Genomic DNA, 22,399 nt, shown 5'->3' with positions numbered 1-22,399 from the left:
TTGACAAAGGAGGAAAGGTCATAAAATGGAGCAAAGGAAATCTTTAAAAATGATGATGGAACTGGATATCCACAAGCCAAAAAATGAATCTAGACATAGACCTTATAGTTTTCACAAAATAACTCAAAACAGATCACAGATATAAATGTAAAACAGAACTATAAAACTCCTAGTAGGTAACAGGAAGTAAGTCCTAGATGACCTTGAATATGGCTATGAATTTTTAGATATAATACCAAAGATCCGTGAAAGAAATAATTATAGGCTGGGCTGCATTAAAATTTAAAACTTCTGCTCTGCAAAAGACAATGTCAAGAGAGTAAGAAGGCAAGCCACAGACTGGGAGGAAATGTTTGCAAAAGACACATCTGATAAAAGATTATTATCCAAAATATACTAAGAAATCTTAAAATAATAATAAGAAAACAATCCAATTAAAAATGTTCCAAATACCTTAACAGACACCTCACCAAGATGTACAGATGTCTGACAATCATATGAAAAGACACGTCACATCATGTGTCCTCAAGGAAATGCAAAATGAAACAACGAGATGTCAGTAAACTGAAAATTCAAAACACAGATACCACCAAATGCTGATGAGAATGTGGAGCCTCAGGAACTCTTCATTCACTGCTGATGGGAATGCAAAACGGTACAGCCACTGCAAGACAGTTTAGCAGTTTCTTACAAAACTAAACGGCGCCTGGGTGGCTCAGTGCGTTAGGCCGCTGCTTTCGGCTCGGGTCATGATCTCAGGGTCCTGGGATCGAGTCCCACATCGGGCTCCCTGCTCAGCAGGGAGCCTGCTTCCTCCTCTCTCTCTCTCTGCCTGCCTCTCTGCCTACTTGTGATCTCTCTCTGTCAAATAAATAAATAAAATCTTTGAAAAAAAAAAAAAAACTAAACTGCTCTTACTATAGGACCCAGCAATCACACTCCTTGCTATTTATGCAAATGAGTTACATCCACACAAAAACCTGCTTGTAGCAGTTTTGTTCATAACTGCAAAAACATGGAAACAACTAAGATGTCCTTCAGGAAGTGAATACATCTCTGGTATGTTCATACAATAAAGTATTATTCAGTGCTAAAAAGAAATGAGCCAATAACCCATGAACAGACAGGTAGGAACATTAAATGCATGATTCCAACTAGATGATGTCTGGAAAAGGCAAAACTACGGAAACAGTAAAAAGATCAGTGGTTGCCAGGGGTGGGATGAGAAGATGAATAGGCAGAACACGGAGTATGTTTAGGGCAGTGAAGATACTCTGTGTGATACCATAAGTATGGATACATGTCTGCCTTTGTCCAAACCCAAAGGATGTACAACAGGAGTGCACTCCATCTATCATTATTACTTCGTTGGGGGTTGGTTATTTTGTTGCTTCTCTTTCATGCTGTTACTTTTCATCAAATATTTGCTGATTCTTTATTTAAATGCTAAATGGCATTGAAATTCTAGGTTGATTATTATTGGTTATGGAAGTATATTTTCTCAGTAATAATTATCTCCATATTTTCTCATAATCCCTATTCTTTTTTTCTTGATCTTTTTCTTTCACATATATGCAGTTACAGATTCTTCTGTGCTTATGGGTTTCTGATCAGTCTGATTCCATTTGATTTATATTTTCAATAAATTGTCACTAACCCAGTTTACTGATTGTGCCCTTTTCACAACTCAGTGCAATCATGGATTTATTCTGATTTTAAAACTTCTGTTTCATTTCAGAAGAGAATGGGAAAGAAAAGTAAACAATCCAATTCAGATCTTTTTTAAAATTTTTTTATGAAGCAAAAAAAAATTTTATGAAGGATTTTTTATGAAGCAAAATCATTTTTTTATGAAACAAAAATTTCTCTTCCCCTGTACCAAAGTCATGGCTATTAGAAATAACATGGCTATTAGAAAACAGATGTTTTTGAGGGTGCCTCCGGCTAAGCATGAACAGGACCTAGGGTCATTGTCTAGATGATATGCTAGTGATTTGGTGTCTGGGCCTCAAGTTTGCCCATTCAGTATCACCCACCTTATCATAATAGGCTACTGTATAAACCCTGATGCCAGTGTATTCATCTAAAACATAGTAGCTTACCTTTTCACTGACTTGATTGTCAAACAACTGATTGCATGAAATTTATAAACAGAACCCCTTATGAGAATTAAAACACATTTTCTTTTAATTTTGTATACAGGTACAAAGTAATAAAAATTTTAAAAATTAATATTTTTAAATTTAGAATCACCAAATTAAAGATAGACTGTGCAAGGGTGTTGCTTGAGAAATAGATATGTCACAGAACTAGAACATTCTACTTGACCTGGCCCCTGACTTCTTTGTGTAGGCAGATGATCATCAGAAGCGAGATTATCATCACAAGGTGGTTCAGTAAACTTGGAATCAGAGCAAGAAGAGCCAGTTGAATGATTTCAGTGGTTAGTGCTTCAAGGAGCAGGAGAGTCATTCGTAGGGTGATACCTTTGTCTTCAGGGAAGGATCATACCTCCTAAGAGCACCAGAGTCTCCCTTCAGTTAACTGGGATTCTTGCAGCCACAGAGAACACAACACAGACACACAGTGATGCTATCTACGTGACTCCCATTGTCCAGTGTTCGCATGCACTGCCTTCTAGCTGTATGTTGCCAGTGTTTACCTAACAAAAGTGGCATAGCCAGTTCTGGGATCTCCAGGCTTTAGAGGTCACTTTACCTCTTCCCCCCTAATGATCCCACTAGGTACCCAGGGCTGCATCTCCCATTTGGGGGATATGGGTGTCCTGAGGTCTTCTGACTGGGGTTTCGTCCACAGACAGGCCCAAATGGACTGAGAAACACCTTATAGCATGGATATGAGCCTCCTGTAAGCCATCCATGAATGGGCGGAGTTTGGGTGTAGACAGTCAATCCTTTGGGTTCAGGTAACAAGAAGGTCTCCACTAGAGTTGAAACCAGCCAGCTCCCCTGCCCCACCTTTTGAAATAATAGTGATTCTTCAGTGGTGCCACCAACTCAGCCCTCCGTTGACTTGACTTGAAAACTGGCTGCATAAAATTTATAAATAATCTTTATAAGAATGAAAACATGATTACCCATTCAGTTATTTATATAATGCCCAAAAGGCTGAAATGAACACTTAAATGTAGAATAGCTAAGATATGATACTGGGTAAACACAGCAGGGCTTCCTATGAGATTTCCTTTGGAGGATTTGCATTCCAAGAAGGAGCAGAGCAGAATGGATGTCCCTCTGTCTTCCCTCAGACCAGCCTGCACACCCAGTGGGGTCAGATGCGTCTACTTTGCTTTCCCAGCTCTCCCTCAAGAGCTAGAGGTGATCATAGTAGTAAGGCTGACACTTGCTGTACGCCAGGAACTCTTCTGAGAGCTTTATGTGATCCCTCCTTTAACAGAGAACGCCTGTATCTTTTGCAGCTGTGAAGATGATCTCTCCGAGGACAGAGAGGAGCTCCTGCATGGGATTTCAGAGCTGGACATCAGCAACTCGGATTGCTTCCCCTCCCAGCTTCTTGTGCATGGGGCTCTAGCCTTTCCCCTGGGGTTAGATTCCTATCACGGCTGTGTCATAGCGGCTGCTCGCTATGGCCGGGGCCGGGTGGTTGTGACTGGCCACAAGGTATTATTCACCGTGGGAAAACTGGGCCCCTTTCTGCTCAATGCTGTTCGCTGGCTGGATGCAGGCCGCCGAGGCAAGATCGTGGTGCAGACGGAACTCAGGACACTGAGCGGCTTGCTTGCGGTCGGGGGCATAGACACCAGCGTTGAGCCCCATCTGACCAGTGATGCAAGTGTCTATTGCTTTGAACCCGTGAGTGATGTGGGGGTCAAAGAGCTGCAGGAGTTTGTAGCTGAGGGTGGGGGATTGTTTGTTGGAGCCCAGGCCTGGTGGTGGGCCTTCAAGAACCCTGGAGTGTCTCCTTTGGCTCGGTTCCCAGGAAACCTCCTCCTCAACCCCTTTGGCATCAGCATCACAAGCCAAAGCCTTAATCCAGGGCCCTTCCGTACGCCTAAAGCAGGGATAAGGACCTATCACTTCCGCACCACACTGGCCGAGTTCCAAGTCATAATGGGCAGGAAAAGAGGGAACGTGGAAAAGGGCTGGTTGGCCAAGCTGGGGCCAGACGGTGCAGCTTTCCTGCAGATCCCCGCCGACGAGATCCCTGCATATATGTCTGTGCATCGGCTCCTGAGGAAGCTGCTGAGTCGGTATCGGCTTCCAGTCGCAACCCGAGAGAACCCTGTTATCAATGACTGCTGCAGGGGGGCTATGCTTTCCCTGGCCACTGGCTTGGCCCACTCTGGAAGTGACCTCTCTCTGTTAGTGCCAGAAATTGAAGACATGTACAGCAGCCCCTATCTGCGCCCCTCGGAGTCTCCTATCACCGTTGAGGTCAACTGCAACAATCCAGGTACTGAATGGGGAAGGGACGAAGCGCTCAGTGTGGGGTGCCCTGGGGGTGGAGGGCTCCGCGTGGGGGCTGAGGGAGTGGGGCCTGATGACTTCGGAAGGTCATCTCCACTCTTGGCCATGCACTTTCAAGGAGATGGGGGTGGGGCTTTAGGTAACAGTTGCCAAGAGTTGAGTCAGGACAGCAGGAAGGGAGAGAGCTGTGCAGAGCTGGATGGAGATGGTGTCACAGAGGAGGGATCAAGTTGGCCCTTTCCGTGCTTTGGCAGGCACCAGATATTGCTGGATGAGCACCGGGCTCTACATTCCTGGAAGGCAGATTATAGAGGTCTCGCTGCCTGAAGCCGCTGCCTCTGCTGATCTGAAGGTAAGGCCGTACCCCATCTCCACTTGACGCAGAACCCAAATGTTCTTGCTTTTACGGTCACCGTCTTTTTTGATCCTCATAAAAACCCTATTGGCAACCCGGGGCATGTACTTTTACCCCATTTTAAGGATGAGACAACTGAGCTGCAGGTATAGGTAGATTGAAAATATCTAGTACAACACCTGAAACTAATGTTAACATTGGGTGTCCACGATTACTCCAATCAATCAGCCAATGGATACGATACATTTCAGAGCCCAGGACTCAAACCTAACCAACTCCTAGCTCTTAAGTTTTGTGCTTTTCTCTTATGTCCCAGAGTGGAGAATAAGAAAGGCACAAATGGGTGCCTGACTGGCTCAGTCAGTAGAGCATATGACCCTTAATCTCAGGGTCACGAGTTCAAGCTCCACTTTGGGTGTGGAGCCTGCTTTAAAAAATAATAATAAAATGTTTTCAAAAGTAAAAAAACAAGAGGCACCAAATGGAGAGTGCCCTGGCACGCAGAAGTGTTCAGTCCATCTCAGTTCCCTTTCTGTGCCTGTCCAGTCCCTCACTGGAGAGCAAGGTCTTTCTTCCTCTTTCCTAGGACACTGAAGACTGTCCCTTGCTCCCCCGGTCTCCCTCCAGCTCTGTCACTTTCACACCCATGCACACACTCTGTTTGAAAAAGTAGCCATCCTGCTCTGTCCCCCTGGAGAGTCGTTGTGACAGGTAGGGCCTGTTCTGTGGTCTCTGTTCTGGAGCCTGTTTAGCATAAACCTGGGAGAACAATCCCAGGACTCCACCCAGTACAGGAGCCACTCCATGGGCCCAGGAAGGGGGGGCCTGGCCAATGGGAGGAACTGAATCCTCCCTCCAGTTCCTGAGCCTGTCACACTGCCTCCCCCTGGGACTTCTCTCCAGTCAGCAAAGGGCTGAAGTCCGTAAGACCCCGCTGCCCCATTCCCCAGATGACCAGTCATCACAACAAAGTAGGCAACCCAGGATTCTGTGGGTTTCAGAGATACCTAGGGGCCGTGTGTGGGAGTCAGCCCTCCTCAGTATCAGTCCATGTGCTACACCTGGTGCCTCTCACTTCAGCGTCTCAATACGACCTTGTGTGGAGCTCACGCTCCTGGGAGGACGTTTACACACGATTCGGTCCACACAGCCCGGAAGAATGAGGGAATGGTGTGGGCTAGCACGGGGTCATGGCCCAGTGACCTCTCCTGTCTCCACCTCCTGGAAGCCCTCCCTTTCCACCTACACACACCCGAGGTGACTTTGCGGGGGGATCTCTCTGCTCCAGATACAGATTGGCTGCCACACGGATGACCTGACCAGAGCCAGCAAGCTGTTCCGAGGTCCGCTCGTGATTAACCGGTGCTGCTTGGACAAGCCCACCAAGTCCATTACCTGCCTCTGGGGCGGCCTGCTCTATATCATCGTGCCGCAGAGCAGCAAACTGGGCTCTGTGCCCATCACTGTTAAGGGGGCTGTGCATGCCCCATACTATAAGCTGGGTGAGTGGGAACTGTGGGGTGAACCCCAAGGGAGTGGGAGAGCTGGGTCAGGAGATCATCTGGGGCTGTTTGCTGTTGGAAGAGAGAAACTCCAGGCTGGTAGAGGGGAGGAAGCTCAGTTTCCTTATTTTCAGCACTGGGGCCAAGGAGATGAAGACCAAACCACATTCTTAGAGATTTCCTAGAAGAAGGATAAAAGGGGCGATATGGTCACTTATGACTTCGGTGTTCTCTTCCTGAGGTTCAAGTTGGATGTTTTAACATGAGGGATTCGGGAAAGTGAGTTTCAAGCCCTGTGGCCTCTCTTCCCAGGGGAGACCTCGCAGGAGGAGTGGAAGAGGCGCATCCAGGAGAATCCAGGTCCCTGGGGAGAGCTGGCTACGGACAACATCATCCTGACAGTGCCAACCGCCAACCTCCGAACGCTGGAGAACCCCGAGCCGCTGCTTCGCCTCTGGGACGAGGTGATGCAGGCTGTGGCACGGCTGGGGGCCGAGCCTTTCCCTCTGCGTCTGCCTCAGAGGATCGTTGCTGATGTGCAGATCTCAGTTGGTGGGTGCTCTGTGCGTGCCGCCCCTAACAGCCTTTTTTCATTTTCAGCAGCCATGCAGCAGGCAGCCAACAGAGTAAAAATGTTTTTCTAGCAAGACATAGAAGATATAAGTCTTGAAAGAGGGGAAATATGTATTTTTAAAAATAGACTCAGCCAAATCCCCCAATCAAAAAAATTGGAAACTAATTGTCTAACAGAATGGAATACTTAAGTAATATATCATGTGTACCTCCAACAGACACTTTCTAAAGTAATATTTTGATGGCATAAGGAAATACGATGGGATTATGGGACCGGAGGAAAGCAGACAGTTGGCATATCCAGGGTTGTCTTCCAATAGCTGGAACAGCATAGGAACAGAGTGCTAGGATTTCACAGGGATCCCATTGGGGACTTCAAGGAGAAAGTAAAAGGGGTGGGGGGTCTCGTCCCAGGTCACAGTTGTTGGACACAACATTGAGAAGACACGGAAAGAAGAGATCTCTGCCAGTGGGTCAAGAGCCTAACAAATCAGGGGTGTGGAAATGAAAAAAACGATGGAAATTTCTTTAGACCCCAGTTTTCCTGCCTTACAGAGATGATTACAATAAAATAGCATCAATGTGGGCAACACTGTATCTAAGTAATGAAAAAGGGAAGCCACCATCCAGGAGTTCTCCATATTGAGAAAAGAGTATAATGAGACAGGTTCCCAAGACAAGACACCCTCACAAGAGTGGAAAAGCCGAAGAGTAATGTGAAGGATTGTTTCTAACGTGCACCAGTCCCACTCCTCTCAGGTCACAGTGAGGGGGAGGCACAGCTACAGAAAGAGAAGACGGTGGAGAGCCCTGGTGGGTCAGTGTGGATGGCCCTTCTGAGCTTTACGGGGTTCTGGTAGTCTTGGTAAAGACAGGAGGGTGTGTTCTAACCCCTCTTCCTCCCTTCTGCATTCCCAGGCTGGATGCATGCGGGGTACCCCATCATGTGCCATCTGGAATCTGTGCAAGAGCTCATCAATGAGAAGCTGATCAGAACCAAGGGGCTGTGGGGACCCGTCCATGAGCTCGGCCGCAACCAGCAGCGGCAGGAGTGGGAGTTCCCCCCACACACCACCGAAGCCACCTGCAATCTGTGGTGTGTTTACGTGCATGAAACAGTCTTGGGCATCCCTCGAGGTCGCGCCAATATTGCTCTGTGGCCCCCAGTTCGGGAGAAGAGAGTCCGAATCTACCTGGGCAAGGGTCCCAATGTGAAAAACTGGAATGCGTGGACTGCCCTGGAAACGTATCTACAGGTACTGGGCAAGAAGGGATGGGGATGGGGAGATCCCACTGTGGGGACCCCAAAGTGGACTTAATTGTCCTAGCCATAGCCTCACACGATGATTTTGAGGAGATTCATGAAAGGACCAAAGCAGAGGTAAAGACAGTACTGTACAGTTACCATGGCTGGCTTTAAAGCCAGACTCACCAGAGACTGAAGCCAAACCATGTCATGGAATAGCGATCTCACACCAAACATCCTGTCCATTCCCCACACCGCCCCAACCACACGTCACGGGATGGGACCCATGTTTTTCCTTAGAAACTGCCTCACTTTCTCCCTCAGGAGCAATCCAAGATGCCTCACTGGTCTCCACATGAGGTTGCCTCTGCCTTTGAATGACTGTCCGGCACCCCAGTTCCCTCACCCCAGTCCCTGGAGCAGCTCCCAGGCCACCATGCAGAGTCTCCCCACCTGGGATTCTGGAACTCCCTCTCCAGCCGGGTTCTTCCACCTGCCCGAATACCTCTCTGTGTGTACCCTCTGCCCTGGGAAGGAGAGCGAAACTGCCCGGAGACTCTGGTCTCCTCCCTGGGCCGTTTCACCCCAGGGACAAAAGCTGCTCGCCTGTGCAGTCCAGCTAAGGGCGTTTCAGAGAACGGCTAGTGTCGTCCTAACTGTAAGGAGCCATAACCGGGCCTCACACGGGCTACTCCCTGTGGCCTCGAGACAGCTGCCTTTTCCTAAAATCGTGTCTTACTTCACTTCATTCCGTCCACCTAGACTGTACATCGACTTCTGTTTCTACCGAACTCACATTTTCTTTCTGAGAGGCCACACCAGTAGCCTCGCAGATTGGCACACACCTGTGACTGATGCAGGTTATGTCAGGGTAAGGGAGAGAGGGACAGTTCCCCAGTTTGGGGGGGTTAATGTTGCAGCTGTGAAAGATACAAGGATTTTTTTTTACTTCGGCCGGCTTTGAATCCTTGTGTGCTACCCTGCCGACACCTTGATGATGGAGTGAGCTACATGAGTAATGACATAGGTGGCAAATACTGATAATAACCCTAACAGGTGTTTCCACAGCCATCCTTTCTTGAGTGTCCGCTCTGGGCCGAGCACCGTGCTCGATCGGACCCCTACGGAGAGAAGGCAGGGAGAGTAGCCCATGAGCCAGCAGCGAGAGCTGCAGAGACGGCCACTGACAGAAATAAAGCCAGTGTTTTAGGGGTTCGGTACATTATATTAGCTGGTTACGGTGTTTGTTGGGACTTCCTTCTGTGGACTAAATGTCTTTTTCTGCTGCTGCTGTTCTCTCCCCAGCTACAGGAGGCCTTTGGTTGGGAGCCATTCATCCGTCTCTTCACTGAGTATAGGAACCAGACCAACTTGCCCACAGACAATGTGGACAAAATGAATCTGTGGGTGAAGATGTTCTCCCACCAAGTGCAGAAGAATCTGGCTCCGTTCTTTGAGGCCTGGGCCTGGCCTATCCAGAAGGAAGTGGCTACCAGCCTGGCCTATCTGCCTGAATGGAAGGAAAATATTATGAAATTATACCTCCTCACACAGATGTAAGGAGTGCCCAGCGAGGTGGCAGGTAGAGAGGTTTGGGGAGGTAGGCAGAGATGGGGATTCACTCCTCGACCTCTGTCTCTTAGGGTTCTAGCCTTGCCCTCTTGGCTCATTGCCCCCATATCTTAATACCTGATAGCTCCATCTCTAGAAAGTGGGTTAAGAACACAGCAAAATGGGGAATCAGAATCTCTTAGGAGACAGACCTTCTGTTTGAGTCTCATTCCTCTGCTCTCAGCTATCAGATTCCCTTCTGGCCCCATACTGGCCTGGTTCTGAGAGCTTTGGCATCTGCTTCTATGCCAGCCCTTGGTTCACCACTGTGGGCCATGGCCCTTGGGGGTGGTGCTCATTCTGACCTGCCGAGGACTCTCTGGGCTTTTGTTTTTTGATGAGTTTTTCCAAAAACCTGACCACAGAATCCACTGAAACACAAATCTACCAGGATACTCAGACAGTTCCTTGATATTCTGTGTCTTGGGCAGTACTCAAAGAGCTTGTAAAGCAGTCTGGTATAGTAGAAAGAGCCCACAGCTAGCATTAGCTCTTGGGAAAGTCATTGTTATCTCTACTCACATTTCTTTCTGTGTGAGATGAGGACAAAAATGCCTTCCTGTCAGGGTTGTCCTGAAGACTCAGACTGATAGTTCTGAAGAGGATTGTGAATGGAGGGATTCTTGTATGTTCTGCTGGGCCACAGAGTAGTAAGCTGAGTACAACCCTTCTCGCCATAGCTGGGACGTTAGGACCATGATCTCGCACAGCAGACTCCCTGCATCCAAAGTCTGGTTCTTCCACCTCTTGGTCACATGACTCTGGACAAACTCCTTATAAAATGGGATCTATTTTGTAGAATTATTGTGAGGATTAAATTTAAGTTCCCTCTAAAAGGAATTAGAACAGTGCTTGGCTGTTGGTAGATACTGAGAAAATGCCAGCTGCCATTATTACTAATTAACGTTAATCAGTCATTTCAGAGCTAGACTGCCCCTTTAGATAGTATTCACAGACACAATGTGATCCATCCATCCCATCCTACACCTTATACATCAGCTTCTGGAAGGATTGGGGTCTGTTGCTTTATAAGCTCTAGGATCAACAGGATCCACAGGCTCTAAATTCAGAACGGGGGTCTTAATAGCTACTTGGAGTTTGGTCTCTTTATTCAATTCCATCTTTCAGGTAGAATTCCTTCTTTGATTAAATCAGAAGCGGGAGTCACTTGAAAAATCAGAACAAATCCAGAAGAGCATCTGTCTTTAGAAACGATGGGCATCTGGCTTAGGCGTGGTGTTTATGTTTCCGTGGTGACACAGATTCCTTTCACTGCCCAGAGTTCCTTTCCAGTTTGGCAGATAAAGTCACACACAGAGAGAAATCTTGACTTCTGAACCAGATAACTGGATAAGACTGACCCAAAATTTTATTTGATTACAATGCAAAATACTATACTCGTTCTTTTATATAGATTGTTTAATTTAATCTTCACAATAGTCTTATGAGATGGAAATTTATTGCTCCCGTTTTAGAAATAAGTAAACTGAGTTTTGTGGAGATCAAGTAAATTGCCTACGTCTACACTGCCAATAGATGGTAGACCTGGGATTTGAACCTGGGCACTCTGATTACAGAATGGCTGTTTGTAACTACAGTACTTTGCATGTGCAATAAATGAGTCAGTGAAGAGACCAGCCAGCAAACAGAAGGATCTTTATGTCCCTACTTGCCAGCTCTTTGCCTGCTTGTACTCACCCCTCATCGAGTTTTACCAGAACAGAAAGTCCCTTTGAGTCTCCCAAATGCCAGTTCAAAGAAAGAACTTGAGGTAGGCTCCTAAGGTACTTTGCAAAGACAGAGACCACTTTAGCATCATGAGGTCTTTTAGGTGCCTGTTTCTTCAGGTTTCATTTATCATCACCAGTGCACCATGAAAGCATTCTAGTAGTGCACTGGGATCTGAATGATGGGTCATTTTGGTAAAGCACCTGACTCCCAGAACAGACATTGCATGTTCTCAGCAAGAAAATCAGATTCTTAGTCCTCTAGAATAATATTTGTATCCACCCTGACCCTCTTTAGTTCATTTTTAGCATTATGGCCCCTGGGACCTTTTTAAAATAGGAAGCTATTCATGTCATTCCCCTGTTTTAATGCTTCCAGTGCGACTTTGACTATAAGATGATGAACTGAGCATATAAGTTTACCTCCCCTCCCTCCCCAGGCCCCACTGAAATTGAAGTCAAGAAATGCAAAAGAGAAGTGAAAACATCTCGGCAAAGAAAACTGAACAGATTTGATTATAAGTGAAGAACATCTCAACACATTTCTGAAAGAGAGAAAGAGGATGAAGCATGACAATGAATGAAAGACTGAAGGTATCTTTCAGATAGAAGCTGATCTGAACAACATAATCCCAAAGAAACATGAGCACCTGAAAAGTCTATAAAGAATTTTAACAGTTGTAAAAGTGAAACCAATCCTACCCTGCCCCAACCATTGTGCTTAGAACAGAGGCAGACCATTATTGGTATCCATTAAAAATCTACTGTTCTTGTTATTGTTTGTATAGAAATTGAATAAACTGCCTGAGGAAAGGTAGGAGTTGGTGTCCCAGAATAAAATTTCTCTTTTTGTTGAAATAAGTGACCCCTAGCCTATCAGCTAATTCTCTGACTATGGAAACCCCTGCTCAAGTGACCCAAGTGCTTCTAGTCCTAGAAAAAGGCTTATTGGAGAAACAGACCCAACCATACACTGGCAGGGGATACCCATGCCAACCCCTGTAACAGTTAACAGTTACTTGATTCTTAAATGCAAATAGTCAGCTAGGAATCCCCAGTCTCTGGGCATCGGGGGTTGAAGGGAGAGGACACGAGAGGAGCAGATAAGAAAAATGACCAGTTAGAATTTGGAGACCTGAAAAATACAACAAACTCTAGAGGAAACAAAGTGAACATGGAAAGAATAACTTTAAAATCTGTATCTTCAGAGAGATTGCAGGTGTAATTGTAAGACGAGTTCAGAATGCTACAAACAAAGGAGAAACTGAGAATAAAAAGAGCCCTTGAAAGTGAAATTAAACTGCCCAAAATATCCAATAGGCAGGCTGGAAAATAAAGTTGAAGGAAGCCCCTTAGATATAGAACAAAAAGAAATAGCAGAGAAAATGAGGAAAGGAAAAGATCTAGACAATCAATATCTAAGCATTAGGACTATCTGGAAAAGAGAACACACAAAATATAGGTGAAGAAGTAAAATGGAAAAAAATGAAGAACAAAAAAAACTAAGTCTCCAGATTGAAGGTTCCCAATGAAACCTATCTAGACAGAATCTTGTGAACTTCTGGAATATTAAGTATACAGGGAAGATATTAAAAGGGTCCACAGAGAAAAGAGACTTAACTTTTTAAGTCATCACCATTAGCTCATCCAAAAAACGAATAAGAAATAGACTGGCAGCAGATTTTTCATTAGCAACACTGAATGCTAGAAGCCAGTGGAACAATCGCTTATGGAAGATTTTTGTACTCAGAATACTATTGCAAGCCAAACTGCCTCAAGTAGTGTCAAAATAAAGACATTTTCTGACATGCAACTTTTCAGTCGACCTACTTCGAATCCTTTCTGAGGAAGTACACTGAGGAAGTTCTCTGACAAAATAAAAAGGAAACCCAAGGAAAGAGGAAAATAGAGAATCCAGAAAACAATGCATCTCACCCAGGATGTCTCACTCTAGAGTGAGAGTTGTCCAGCAGGATGTGTCATTTTAGCAACCCACTTTAGATGAGAGTACACCGTCTCAGCCTCTTTGGAGAAAGTGTGCATGCTGTTCCATAGTTTCTTTGAGAAGCTGGAATGGAGACATACATTCTTTACTCCGCAAAAAGAAAATAGAAATGTGTCAAGACATTCAGGTCCAATTGTGAAACAACAAAAACTCACAGGATGTGAGAAGAGCCTCAGTTGGACATTGGCGGTAGGTACCTCTCCTTACAAGTGTCACAGGCTCATGAACACTGAATATGTACGGGAGAAAATGTCCTAGTTCCGACTCAGCTCTCAGTAAACACGATTTACTTAGCCAAAGTAATGCAGATGCTGTTTGTTGGTATTCAGTGTTCTGATCAGCCTAGAGACTAAACATGAACGGCTTACTGTTTTGTTCAGAACTGAAATGGAAAATAATTAATTCTGACAAGTTAAGAAATGAGAGCAGAAAGAGGTTGAGAACTGGTTGTGGAAGGGAAGTGGCAGGAAGACTGGGGCTGCTTAGATAGTCACAGTAGGAATGAGAAGATAAAGTCTGCAGTTAATGGGACAAGAACTGGAGGATAGTATACTGTCCAGAGTTATACATTAAATCAACAGAAGTCTAAAAATGGCGTATCTATCAAAAATTTGGGAAAGGATAAGCAAAGGAAAGCCAGGGGTAGTGTCAGTTAAATCCTTATCTTTTGTAATGGGAAATTATTAAAGATTGTCTAAAGTTAATAAGTCAAGAATTGTTGTCCAGACATATTATTTAATGTTAGCAAGTTAGTCAACAGAAGATCTAAAAATAGAAATTGTTAAATGCATTGCCTCTAGGAAATGGGTCTAGGGTTAAAAGGGGTGGGGTGGGAAACGGTGTTTTTCATTTCAAGTCCTCCTGTACTATTTAATTTTTTACCTTGTGCATGTATTTGAAAAATTTTTAATAAACTCAAATAAAAATCTCCAGTGACCTCATATTGACTAAGATATGCCCCAACCAACATCCTTCAAATGGCTTATGATGCCTTCCAATATTGGGATCCACCTGTGTCCAGGTTCATCATATCTCCGCATTACTCTCGGATTCTAGCCATACTAAGTATCTTCCAGCTAATCATACTTCATGTTCTCAATTCTTCATGTGTTCCACAAAAAGCAAAGCCTGCCCCTGATCTCAACATGTATCTGAGATTAAGCTTACCCTCTGCAGATTTTCAATATTTGTTGAGTGAAGGAACACTGAAAAGGAGTTGCCTGAAGTTGGCCAACCAGTGTTCTTTCCCAAAAAGGTATATGATATTTGTCCCAATTCCAGGAAGCATTTCAAGATCATAATGGGTTTGTATGTTTGCCTGCATTCTTATTCATTTACAATTTTAGAAAGTTTTAGTTCTATATGAGACCAGATGGTGTCCGAGGATTTCTATCCACTGGTCAGTCCCCTTGTTATGTTCTTTGCCACTTTGCCTGAACGTCATAATCTGCTTTCTGCTGTTTACCCCCTCCTGTCCCACCATATTTTGGATAAGCAGTCAACTATCTAGGGGATATCTTCAGGCTCCCAGATTTCTTGTGTCTTGCTATTTGTAGTATCTTGGTGGCTCTTCCTTCCCTGTCTGTTTACTTTCTTCCATTGTCCAAATCCAAGGCCAGATAGAGCTCCCTAAGGAATATTCGCCTTACGCTCTCACATACTGACCTTACAGATTACTCTGATACATTTAGTCCCTAAACCAATGTGCCCAGCTGATATCCCAACCTCTCCTAATGTGTATGCTTAGCAAGCCAACAGATAACCAAATAATGTCTTAGATGTTGACTATTTTTGCTGACAGTAGTAACACATGCTATCCCTTCTTTCAAGACTACATCATATCTATGCTTATTCTTTTGAAGATTTTGGTCCCCTGCTCAGCTTCCATTTTGAAAAACACTTCTTCCTTTGACACTCATCCTTGAAGTCAATCTTCTAAGTGTGGTAGACAAGGATCTTCTACTTTTCAGACATATTCTTTTTGTTTGTTTGTTTATTGTGTTATGTTAGTCACCATAGAATACATCATTAGTTTGATGCAGTGTTCCAAGATTCATTGTTTATGCACCACACCCAGTGTTCCATACAATAGGTGCCCTCCTTAATACCCACCATCAGGCTCACCCATCACCCTACCCACCTCCCCTCTAAAACCTTCAGTTTGTTTCTCGGAGTCCACAGTCTCACATAGTTTGTCTCCCCTTTTATTTTCCTTTCCTTCTCCTAATATCCTCAGTGTTATTTCTTATGTTCCACACGTAAGTGAAATCATGATAATTTGATTTCTCTGCTTGATTTATTTCACTCAGCAGAATCTCCTCCAGTCCTATCCACATTGATGCAAAAAGTGGCATTCCTCCTTTCTGATGGCTGAGTATTCCTCCATTGTATATATAGACCACATCTTTATGCATTCGTCTGTTGAAGGGCTCTTTCCACAGTTTGGCTATTGTGGACATTGATCCTATGAACACTGGGGTACATATGGCCTTTTGTTTCACGGCATCTGTATCTTTGGGGTAAATACCCAGTAATGCAATTGCCGGGTCATAGCGTAGCTGTATTTTTAATTTTATGAGGAATCTCCACACTATTTTCCAAAGTGGCTGCACCAACTTGCATTCCCACCAACAGTGTAAGAGGGTTCCCCTTCCTCCACATCCTCTCCAACACATGTTTCCTGTCTTGTTAATCTTTGCTATTCTAACTGGTGTAAGGAGGTATCTCCATGTGATTTTGATTTCAACTTCCCTGATGGCTAATGATGATGAACATTTTTTCATGTGTTTTCTAGCCATTTGTTTGTCTTCACTGAAGAAGAGTCTGTTCTTGTCTTTTCAGACATCTTCTAATTACACACACACACACACACACACACACACTCCACATCCAATTTAAGAGAGCTATAGAAATTCTTTTGATACACTTGGATTCTTGTAGATTTGAACACTATAAGGAAGCAGCATTTCTTTGTGAGGAAAGGTTGTGTAGAGTAAGTTATTATTAATGTTCTATCATTATGTTGGATGTTTAGTTTTATAGGTATTCAGTATATTAGAAAAAATGGAATAAATGAATGAGTAAATTAAAAATAAACCATGCATTGTGCTATGATGACAGTACCAGAAGCCAAGGATTATATTAATACAAATATGTGTACATGAGGGCCATTACATGTTATTTCTATTCATCTGGACTATAAAAGAATTCAAACATACATAATTAAGAAATACATGTAGATGCCAAAAATTTCTTTGCATGAATGGCCTAAATTTTGACATAAAATTCATTTTCACAGAGTTCCAAAATTATTTAGTATATACTTTGAGATCTGAAATAACATAGGTGGGAGGCAGACAGTAAGGGGGAAGGGTGGGAACCAGGAGGGCAAAATGATCAAGGGTACAACATAAAAACAGTGAACTCACACAGTCCAGAAGAGACCGCACAAACACAGAAGACATCCCTCCCTTCCTCAACACAACCTGTAATCCAGGGCCAAGTAAATGTAACGGGTTATATCAATGCCTCTTCCTGTTATCTACAAAGTGTCTGTGCTTTAAATAAGAGCCAAGTACCTGAAAGAGTTCATAAACTCTTCCCTTAGCCTCTATCAAGATATGGAGAGGGAGGCAATGCCAACTTTTTGCTTTTTGGTTTTTGTTTTAACATCGAGTTTCTCCTTTTGTTCTCACTGTCAGAGCAGCCTTGAGACCAAACTGGTACCAAGGAAACAACACTAAGCCTCAACCAAGGCTTTGGACATTAATTCACAAGAACCTGTGGCACTGTGAGTTTGACCACTGGTAGCCAATTTGAACAATCAAAATGCAAGCGGACTTAAATCTCAATCCTCATAGGAAACTGAAATGAAACTATAAAAAGGCAAACAGCTGAGTCGTGTCCGTACTGTTGGAGCGACCATCGGATAACACCTGGTGGATCTCCGGTACTGAATAAAGAAGAGCGTCTAATGGGATGGGGAGGAGAGAATGTCCTCAGGGGTAACAGATGATGGAATTCCTGCCCTCCAGCCAGAGCCCAGCAGCATCACAGCTATAGTTCAACAAGTTAGATTGCAGGGAGGGTTAAACACAGCAGGAACTGGGCATCTCAGTAAAAGGGTGTTAAAAGGAACTACTAGAGAACTGGGGCTTTGGGTGGATGATTTGGGGGAGAGTCTAAGGAAGCAAAAGCAACTCTATGATCATCTCAGTAAATCTCCTCTGTTGGTGCGGCTAACTGAAGTGCTCATAAAACTATAACTGTTTCCTGAAAAAAGTAGCAGGTCCTCATTTCAGACAAGAAAGAGGGATTTGGTCTAATGTGGTTGCCCAGGGACCTCATTTTTGTCTTGCTTCATCATGGTCTCAAGAGTGCTCTTGTTTGAGGTGGATGTTCTATAAATTGTTAATGCACAGGGGATTGAATAACAGTGCCACGCTGTGAGTGTGTCAGACAAGCTCTTGCATGTCCACAGCTGCTATTGTTTTCTTTCTCACCCCAAAAGAATGGATGAAGAGCCCCTGTTCCTCCTATACGATATGAAAATATGCATTCCTCTTGATTGAACACAGGGATAAATTAGGGAAAAAATTCATATCACAAGGTACCCAAGAGTGACCCCTGAAAAGGATGACTCCCTAATGCTTCCCTAGACTGGAAGGAAGCCTTGGTTCTAATTCAAGATGAAGTTGGGACCACAAGTCAATACTGATGGGTCACTTACTTACTGTCTGAAACATCCCTACGTCTGAGTGTTCCTCAGATGAAACACCCCATCCCTGAGCGTTCCCAGGAGGAACAGAAAGTAGGCACGAGGGCAGCAGTTTGCTTTTACCTAGCAGGAATAATGCAGCAGTCATTAATCTTCACAATCTGTTTAAATGCACTTGCTAACTGAGCCATACAGGGGGGGAAAAAACAACAACAACTGGAATTTAAAACAGAAACTAAAGATGCCTATACATTAGATACATAATGCTTTGATAAAAGGGGTATCAGAAACCATTTTCTCCAGTGCTCAAACTCCCCCTTTTGCATTTACAGTCTCTGTGAGACAGGGAATAAGATAATAAAGATCTGAGGGGTTTGAAGTGGCGGGGGTGTGGGAGGTCGGGGTACCAGGTGGTAGGTATTATAGAGGGCACGGATTGCATGGAGCACTGGGTGTGGTGCAAAAATAATGAATACTATTATGCTGAAAATAAAAAATAAATTAAAAAAATGTTTTAAAAAGATAATAAAGATTTGTGACCTTACTGAATTTTAAATATTTTTTAACACTAAAAACTAGTTGAAGCCACTAGGAAAATACTTTTCCAAGTTAAATTAAAATCCCTTATGTTTTATCTGCCCTCTTTTATGAAAAGATCATGGAAATGTTGCCTAACAGTCATAAAATCATAAAATTTTTATAAAATCTGTAAGATACATGTCCCAAATCTGGGCATCCAATCAGGTCATTGGGTCACCTATAAATTCATTCAATCGACATTTATTGAGCAGATACTACAATGCCAGTTCCTGTTAAAGAGGGAAATACATAATAAACATAATAAAACATCTGCCCTCATAGTACTTATTTCCACTTTGACCATTAAAATGAAAAAAAATAGAGGCTCCTGGGTGGCCCGCTGATCAAGCATTTGACTCAGGTCATGATCTAAGGGTCATGAGATTGAGCCCCGTGTTGGTCTCTGTGCTGGGTAAGGAGCCTGCACTTTACAGGAGATTTTCCCTGTGGAATTTAGGAGTAAGAGGGGCTCATCTCAGCGGTTGCTGTGCCCTCTACCAAAGGTATTGAATGAAGATGTTCCTCTAAGTTCTGGGCCCCTCATGATGGCGTCATGGACCCAGTAACAAGTGGAATCTGGAACCACATTCATATGGAGAAAACTGATGTGGAAACAACTGACTAAATTTGCACAGCAATGGAGGTCTCAGACTTACATATGGCTGTCCATGAGGACAAATGTGCAGAGAGTCATGAGAAATAGCTTCAGGTCTCCTTGGCTTCTTACTCCATTTTCCCTCTTCTCTCATTAAGCTGCATAATTCAACCTCAATCAAAATTAAGAGACACTTGGATCACAAGTCTCAGCATAAAATGAAAAGCCTTGAGAAGGAAGACCTTGATGTTATATAACTCTGGAATAATCCATTTGGAAATAATTGTTTATGTTGTAAAGAAACATAAAAAATAATGTTGCTGGTCCCAAAGGACTAGGAGCTTTGAGACTCTGTGTAGGAATTTTGTTGTTGAGAGATTGGCCTTCACTCACTCCCAACTCCCAACATGAGCCCCTCTGACATCCTGACAACATGTGTGGGTTTGTGTGTGAAGACATCTAAACCACACCGGTGTGCATGCAGTTGTAGAAACTGGGTCTGCTGTGTGCCTACCCAGTGGCTCTGATATTTCAGAGCCAGAAGAAAAACATCCACACTCAGCCTTGGACTAAGTTAGCTCCTCTGGCTCCCAGACAACTGAACTCTTCAGTCAAAAACCAAACATTAGGGACGCCTGGGTGGCTCAGTTGGTTAAGCAGCTGCCTTCAGCTCAGGTCATGGTCCCAGGGTCCTGGGATCGAGTCCCACATCGGGCTCCTTGCTCAGCAGGGAGCCTGCTTCCCCCTTTGCCTCTGCCTGCCATTCTGTCTGCCTGTGCTCACTCTCTCTCCCTCTCTCTCTCTCTGATAAATAAATAAAATCTTTAAAAAAACAAAAAAAACACCAAACATTATGTCTGAACTGGAGATGGGACAAGTTTGGAAACAAAAGAAAACTCCTCGCTTGTTCCTTGTGGCAATATTACCCATTCCTACCATATGTGTTCTGTACACTTTTGATCCAAAAAGAAAACAGATTCCAGGTTGATTCCACAAAGACACCAAAGGAGAATATGAAAGCTTTCCTGAGTTTGATTAAGCTCTGGCCACCTGTCAACATCAGCCGCAAACTAGAGCTTCATTGCTTTAGATGAACTGGCTGGCAGGAACTTGCCCTAGAGAAAGACCATGTTGTAATTTGAACAAAGGTTATCATAAATGTACCAAAGAATGAAAATGTAGTGGGTGAGGCTTCTCTAAGTGCTCTCAAGGGAATGACGTTCCTCTTCACTGCCATTATAACACTAATTTAATACGTGCACTTGAGCACGTGAGCTTCGGGAGATGTAACTGTAACACTATATGTGTTAGCCTGGAGCCTCCAAGGAGCAGATGCCACGATGAGATCAGATGTGCAAGAGATTTATTAAGGGAAACATCCCTGAGAGAAAACAGAGAGGGACCAGAGGAGGCTGAGAGGGCCAAGAGACACTGAGGTAGTTGTACCTTTCATGAAGGAGGGAGCGGGGAAGGAAAGGCTCACACCGCAGGCCAGGTCTCAGAACGTCTCGTCAAGGCCAGTGGGAGGGAGTCCCTCAACCACAGTCGCCCATCAGAAAAGTCCGAGCTCTCCCACAAATGGGCCTGCTTCCTCCCTTTAGTCCCCTTAATCACCAGCCAGGAGAAGCCAGGAGAGGCCCAGCATGGCCCCAGCACCCGGATGCAGAGGCACCAGCTGGGGCTGTCCGTCAAGTACATGGCCGCCCCCTGCAGCCGGAGACCTGAGCAGAGCACTCTCGTGGCCACCACAGTACTTACTCTGAAGACAGCTGTAGGCACCTGTTCTGGGTCATCCGAGTGACTTAGTAAACCTCTCCAGTGACTCATCCCAGCAAATGCACATAGGTGGATTCAACCACCCCGACTCCTAAATTAGACGCTGGCTAATCCCTTCCAGATTCTTGGGGCCCTTCAGGGAAAGGATATATGGGACCACATTAAGTTTAACTCATAACTAAAAATAACTGAAGAAAGCCCGTGACTCTTAATGCTAGCCCATAATCAGAAAGCTTATGTATGAAGTTAACCCCGCATTTGGCTTAGTGAGAAAGTGGAATTACTGCAAGCATTTTTGTCTGCTTGAAGAAAATGGGCTGATGTGCCACAGGTTAATAGGAACAGTTGTGATTTGGGTATGCCTCTTGCTGAGGCCTGACAATTAAGTATCATATTGTTCATGCTTATTTATTTTTGTATGACCCAGAAAGAGCCAATCATTGCAGTATGGAGGAGAGAGACTAACATGCGTGGCTTCAGCTAATACATACCTACCCTTGCAACTGGATCTCGTAAGGGTCAGGTGGATTATATGAACAAAACTGGGATCTGCTTAGAAAGGGCAGTAGAGGTGAGGGAGGGAATAGATGCTGAAGAGGGAACCTCAGTGTTTACTACCTGGCATTCTTTTTTTTCTTTAAGATTTTATTTATTTATTTGACAGAGACAGACACAGCCAGAGAAGGAACAGAAGCACTGGGGGTGGGAAAGGGAGAAAGAGGCTTCCTGCTGAGCAGGGAGCCTGATGCTAGGCTCCATCCCAGGACTCTGGGATCATGACCTGAGCCAAAGGCAGACGCTTAAGGACTGAGCCACCCAGGCACACCCACTACCTGGCATTTATTAAAAACTTCCCTCCCGACTACAAACTCCAATCCAACCTCCTGGGATATCATCCTAATTCGCTCCTGCAATCGCTGTTACCAAGTTTCAGTCACAGTGAACATTTGCATGTTTTTGTCAAATCAGACTTCACACTGACATCTCCATGCTGTGGACCATGATGTGGTCTCATGGTGTAATGCCCTCCACTCTTATCTGCCCGCACACAACATTCATGTTTTTTCAAAGCTAAATGTTAGCGACCCCTTCCCTGTAAGTTCATCTCTGATGACTAGAAACCACTCCTCCTCATTTTCACACCTACATAAATCCTAGTGGTATTACAGTTCTGTCACGTCTACTGTCTTCTGAGATTTACTGACTGCAGGACCATTTCATGTCCCAGAGCACCTCACAGAACTCCGGCCCGATGAGAATATGCT

General features: G+C 44.4%; 1 protein-coding gene across 4 annotated transcripts in view; it reads left to right on the top strand.

Moving 5' to 3' along the window:
* Nucleotides 1-14,395, top strand: part of TCAF1 (TRPM8 channel associated factor 1) — a 46,756-nt gene extending 32,361 nt beyond the window's left edge. For 3 of the 4 annotated variants that reach the window (XM_044246778.1, XM_044246777.1, XM_044246780.1), the window contains exons 3-9: nucleotides 3,440-4,434; nucleotides 4,703-4,800; nucleotides 6,092-6,305; nucleotides 6,618-6,857; nucleotides 7,797-8,134; nucleotides 9,430-9,680; nucleotides 11,903-14,395. In XM_044246778.1, coding sequence (XP_044102713.1) covers nucleotides 3,440-4,434; nucleotides 4,703-4,800; nucleotides 6,092-6,305; nucleotides 6,618-6,857; nucleotides 7,797-8,134; nucleotides 9,430-9,680; nucleotides 11,903-11,912 — 2,146 coding nt within the window. In that variant the 3' untranslated portion in view covers nucleotides 11,913-14,395. Of the gene's footprint in view, nucleotides 1-3,439; nucleotides 4,435-4,702; nucleotides 4,801-6,091; nucleotides 6,306-6,617; nucleotides 6,858-7,796; nucleotides 8,135-9,429; nucleotides 9,707-11,902 lie in introns of all 4 variants that reach the window. The other variant, XM_044246781.1, reaches the window with a different exon arrangement.
* The last annotated feature ends 8,004 nt before the right edge of the window (nucleotides 14,396-22,399 follow it).

Source organism: Neovison vison, chromosome 4 (genome assembly GCF_020171115.1).
Source record: "Neovison vison isolate M4711 chromosome 4, ASM_NN_V1, whole genome shotgun sequence".
NCBI lineage: Eukaryota > Metazoa > Chordata > Mammalia > Carnivora > Mustelidae > Neogale > Neogale vison.
The sequence above is the reverse complement of the archived record's forward strand: the minus strand, read 5'-3'. Positions and strand labels throughout refer to the sequence as shown.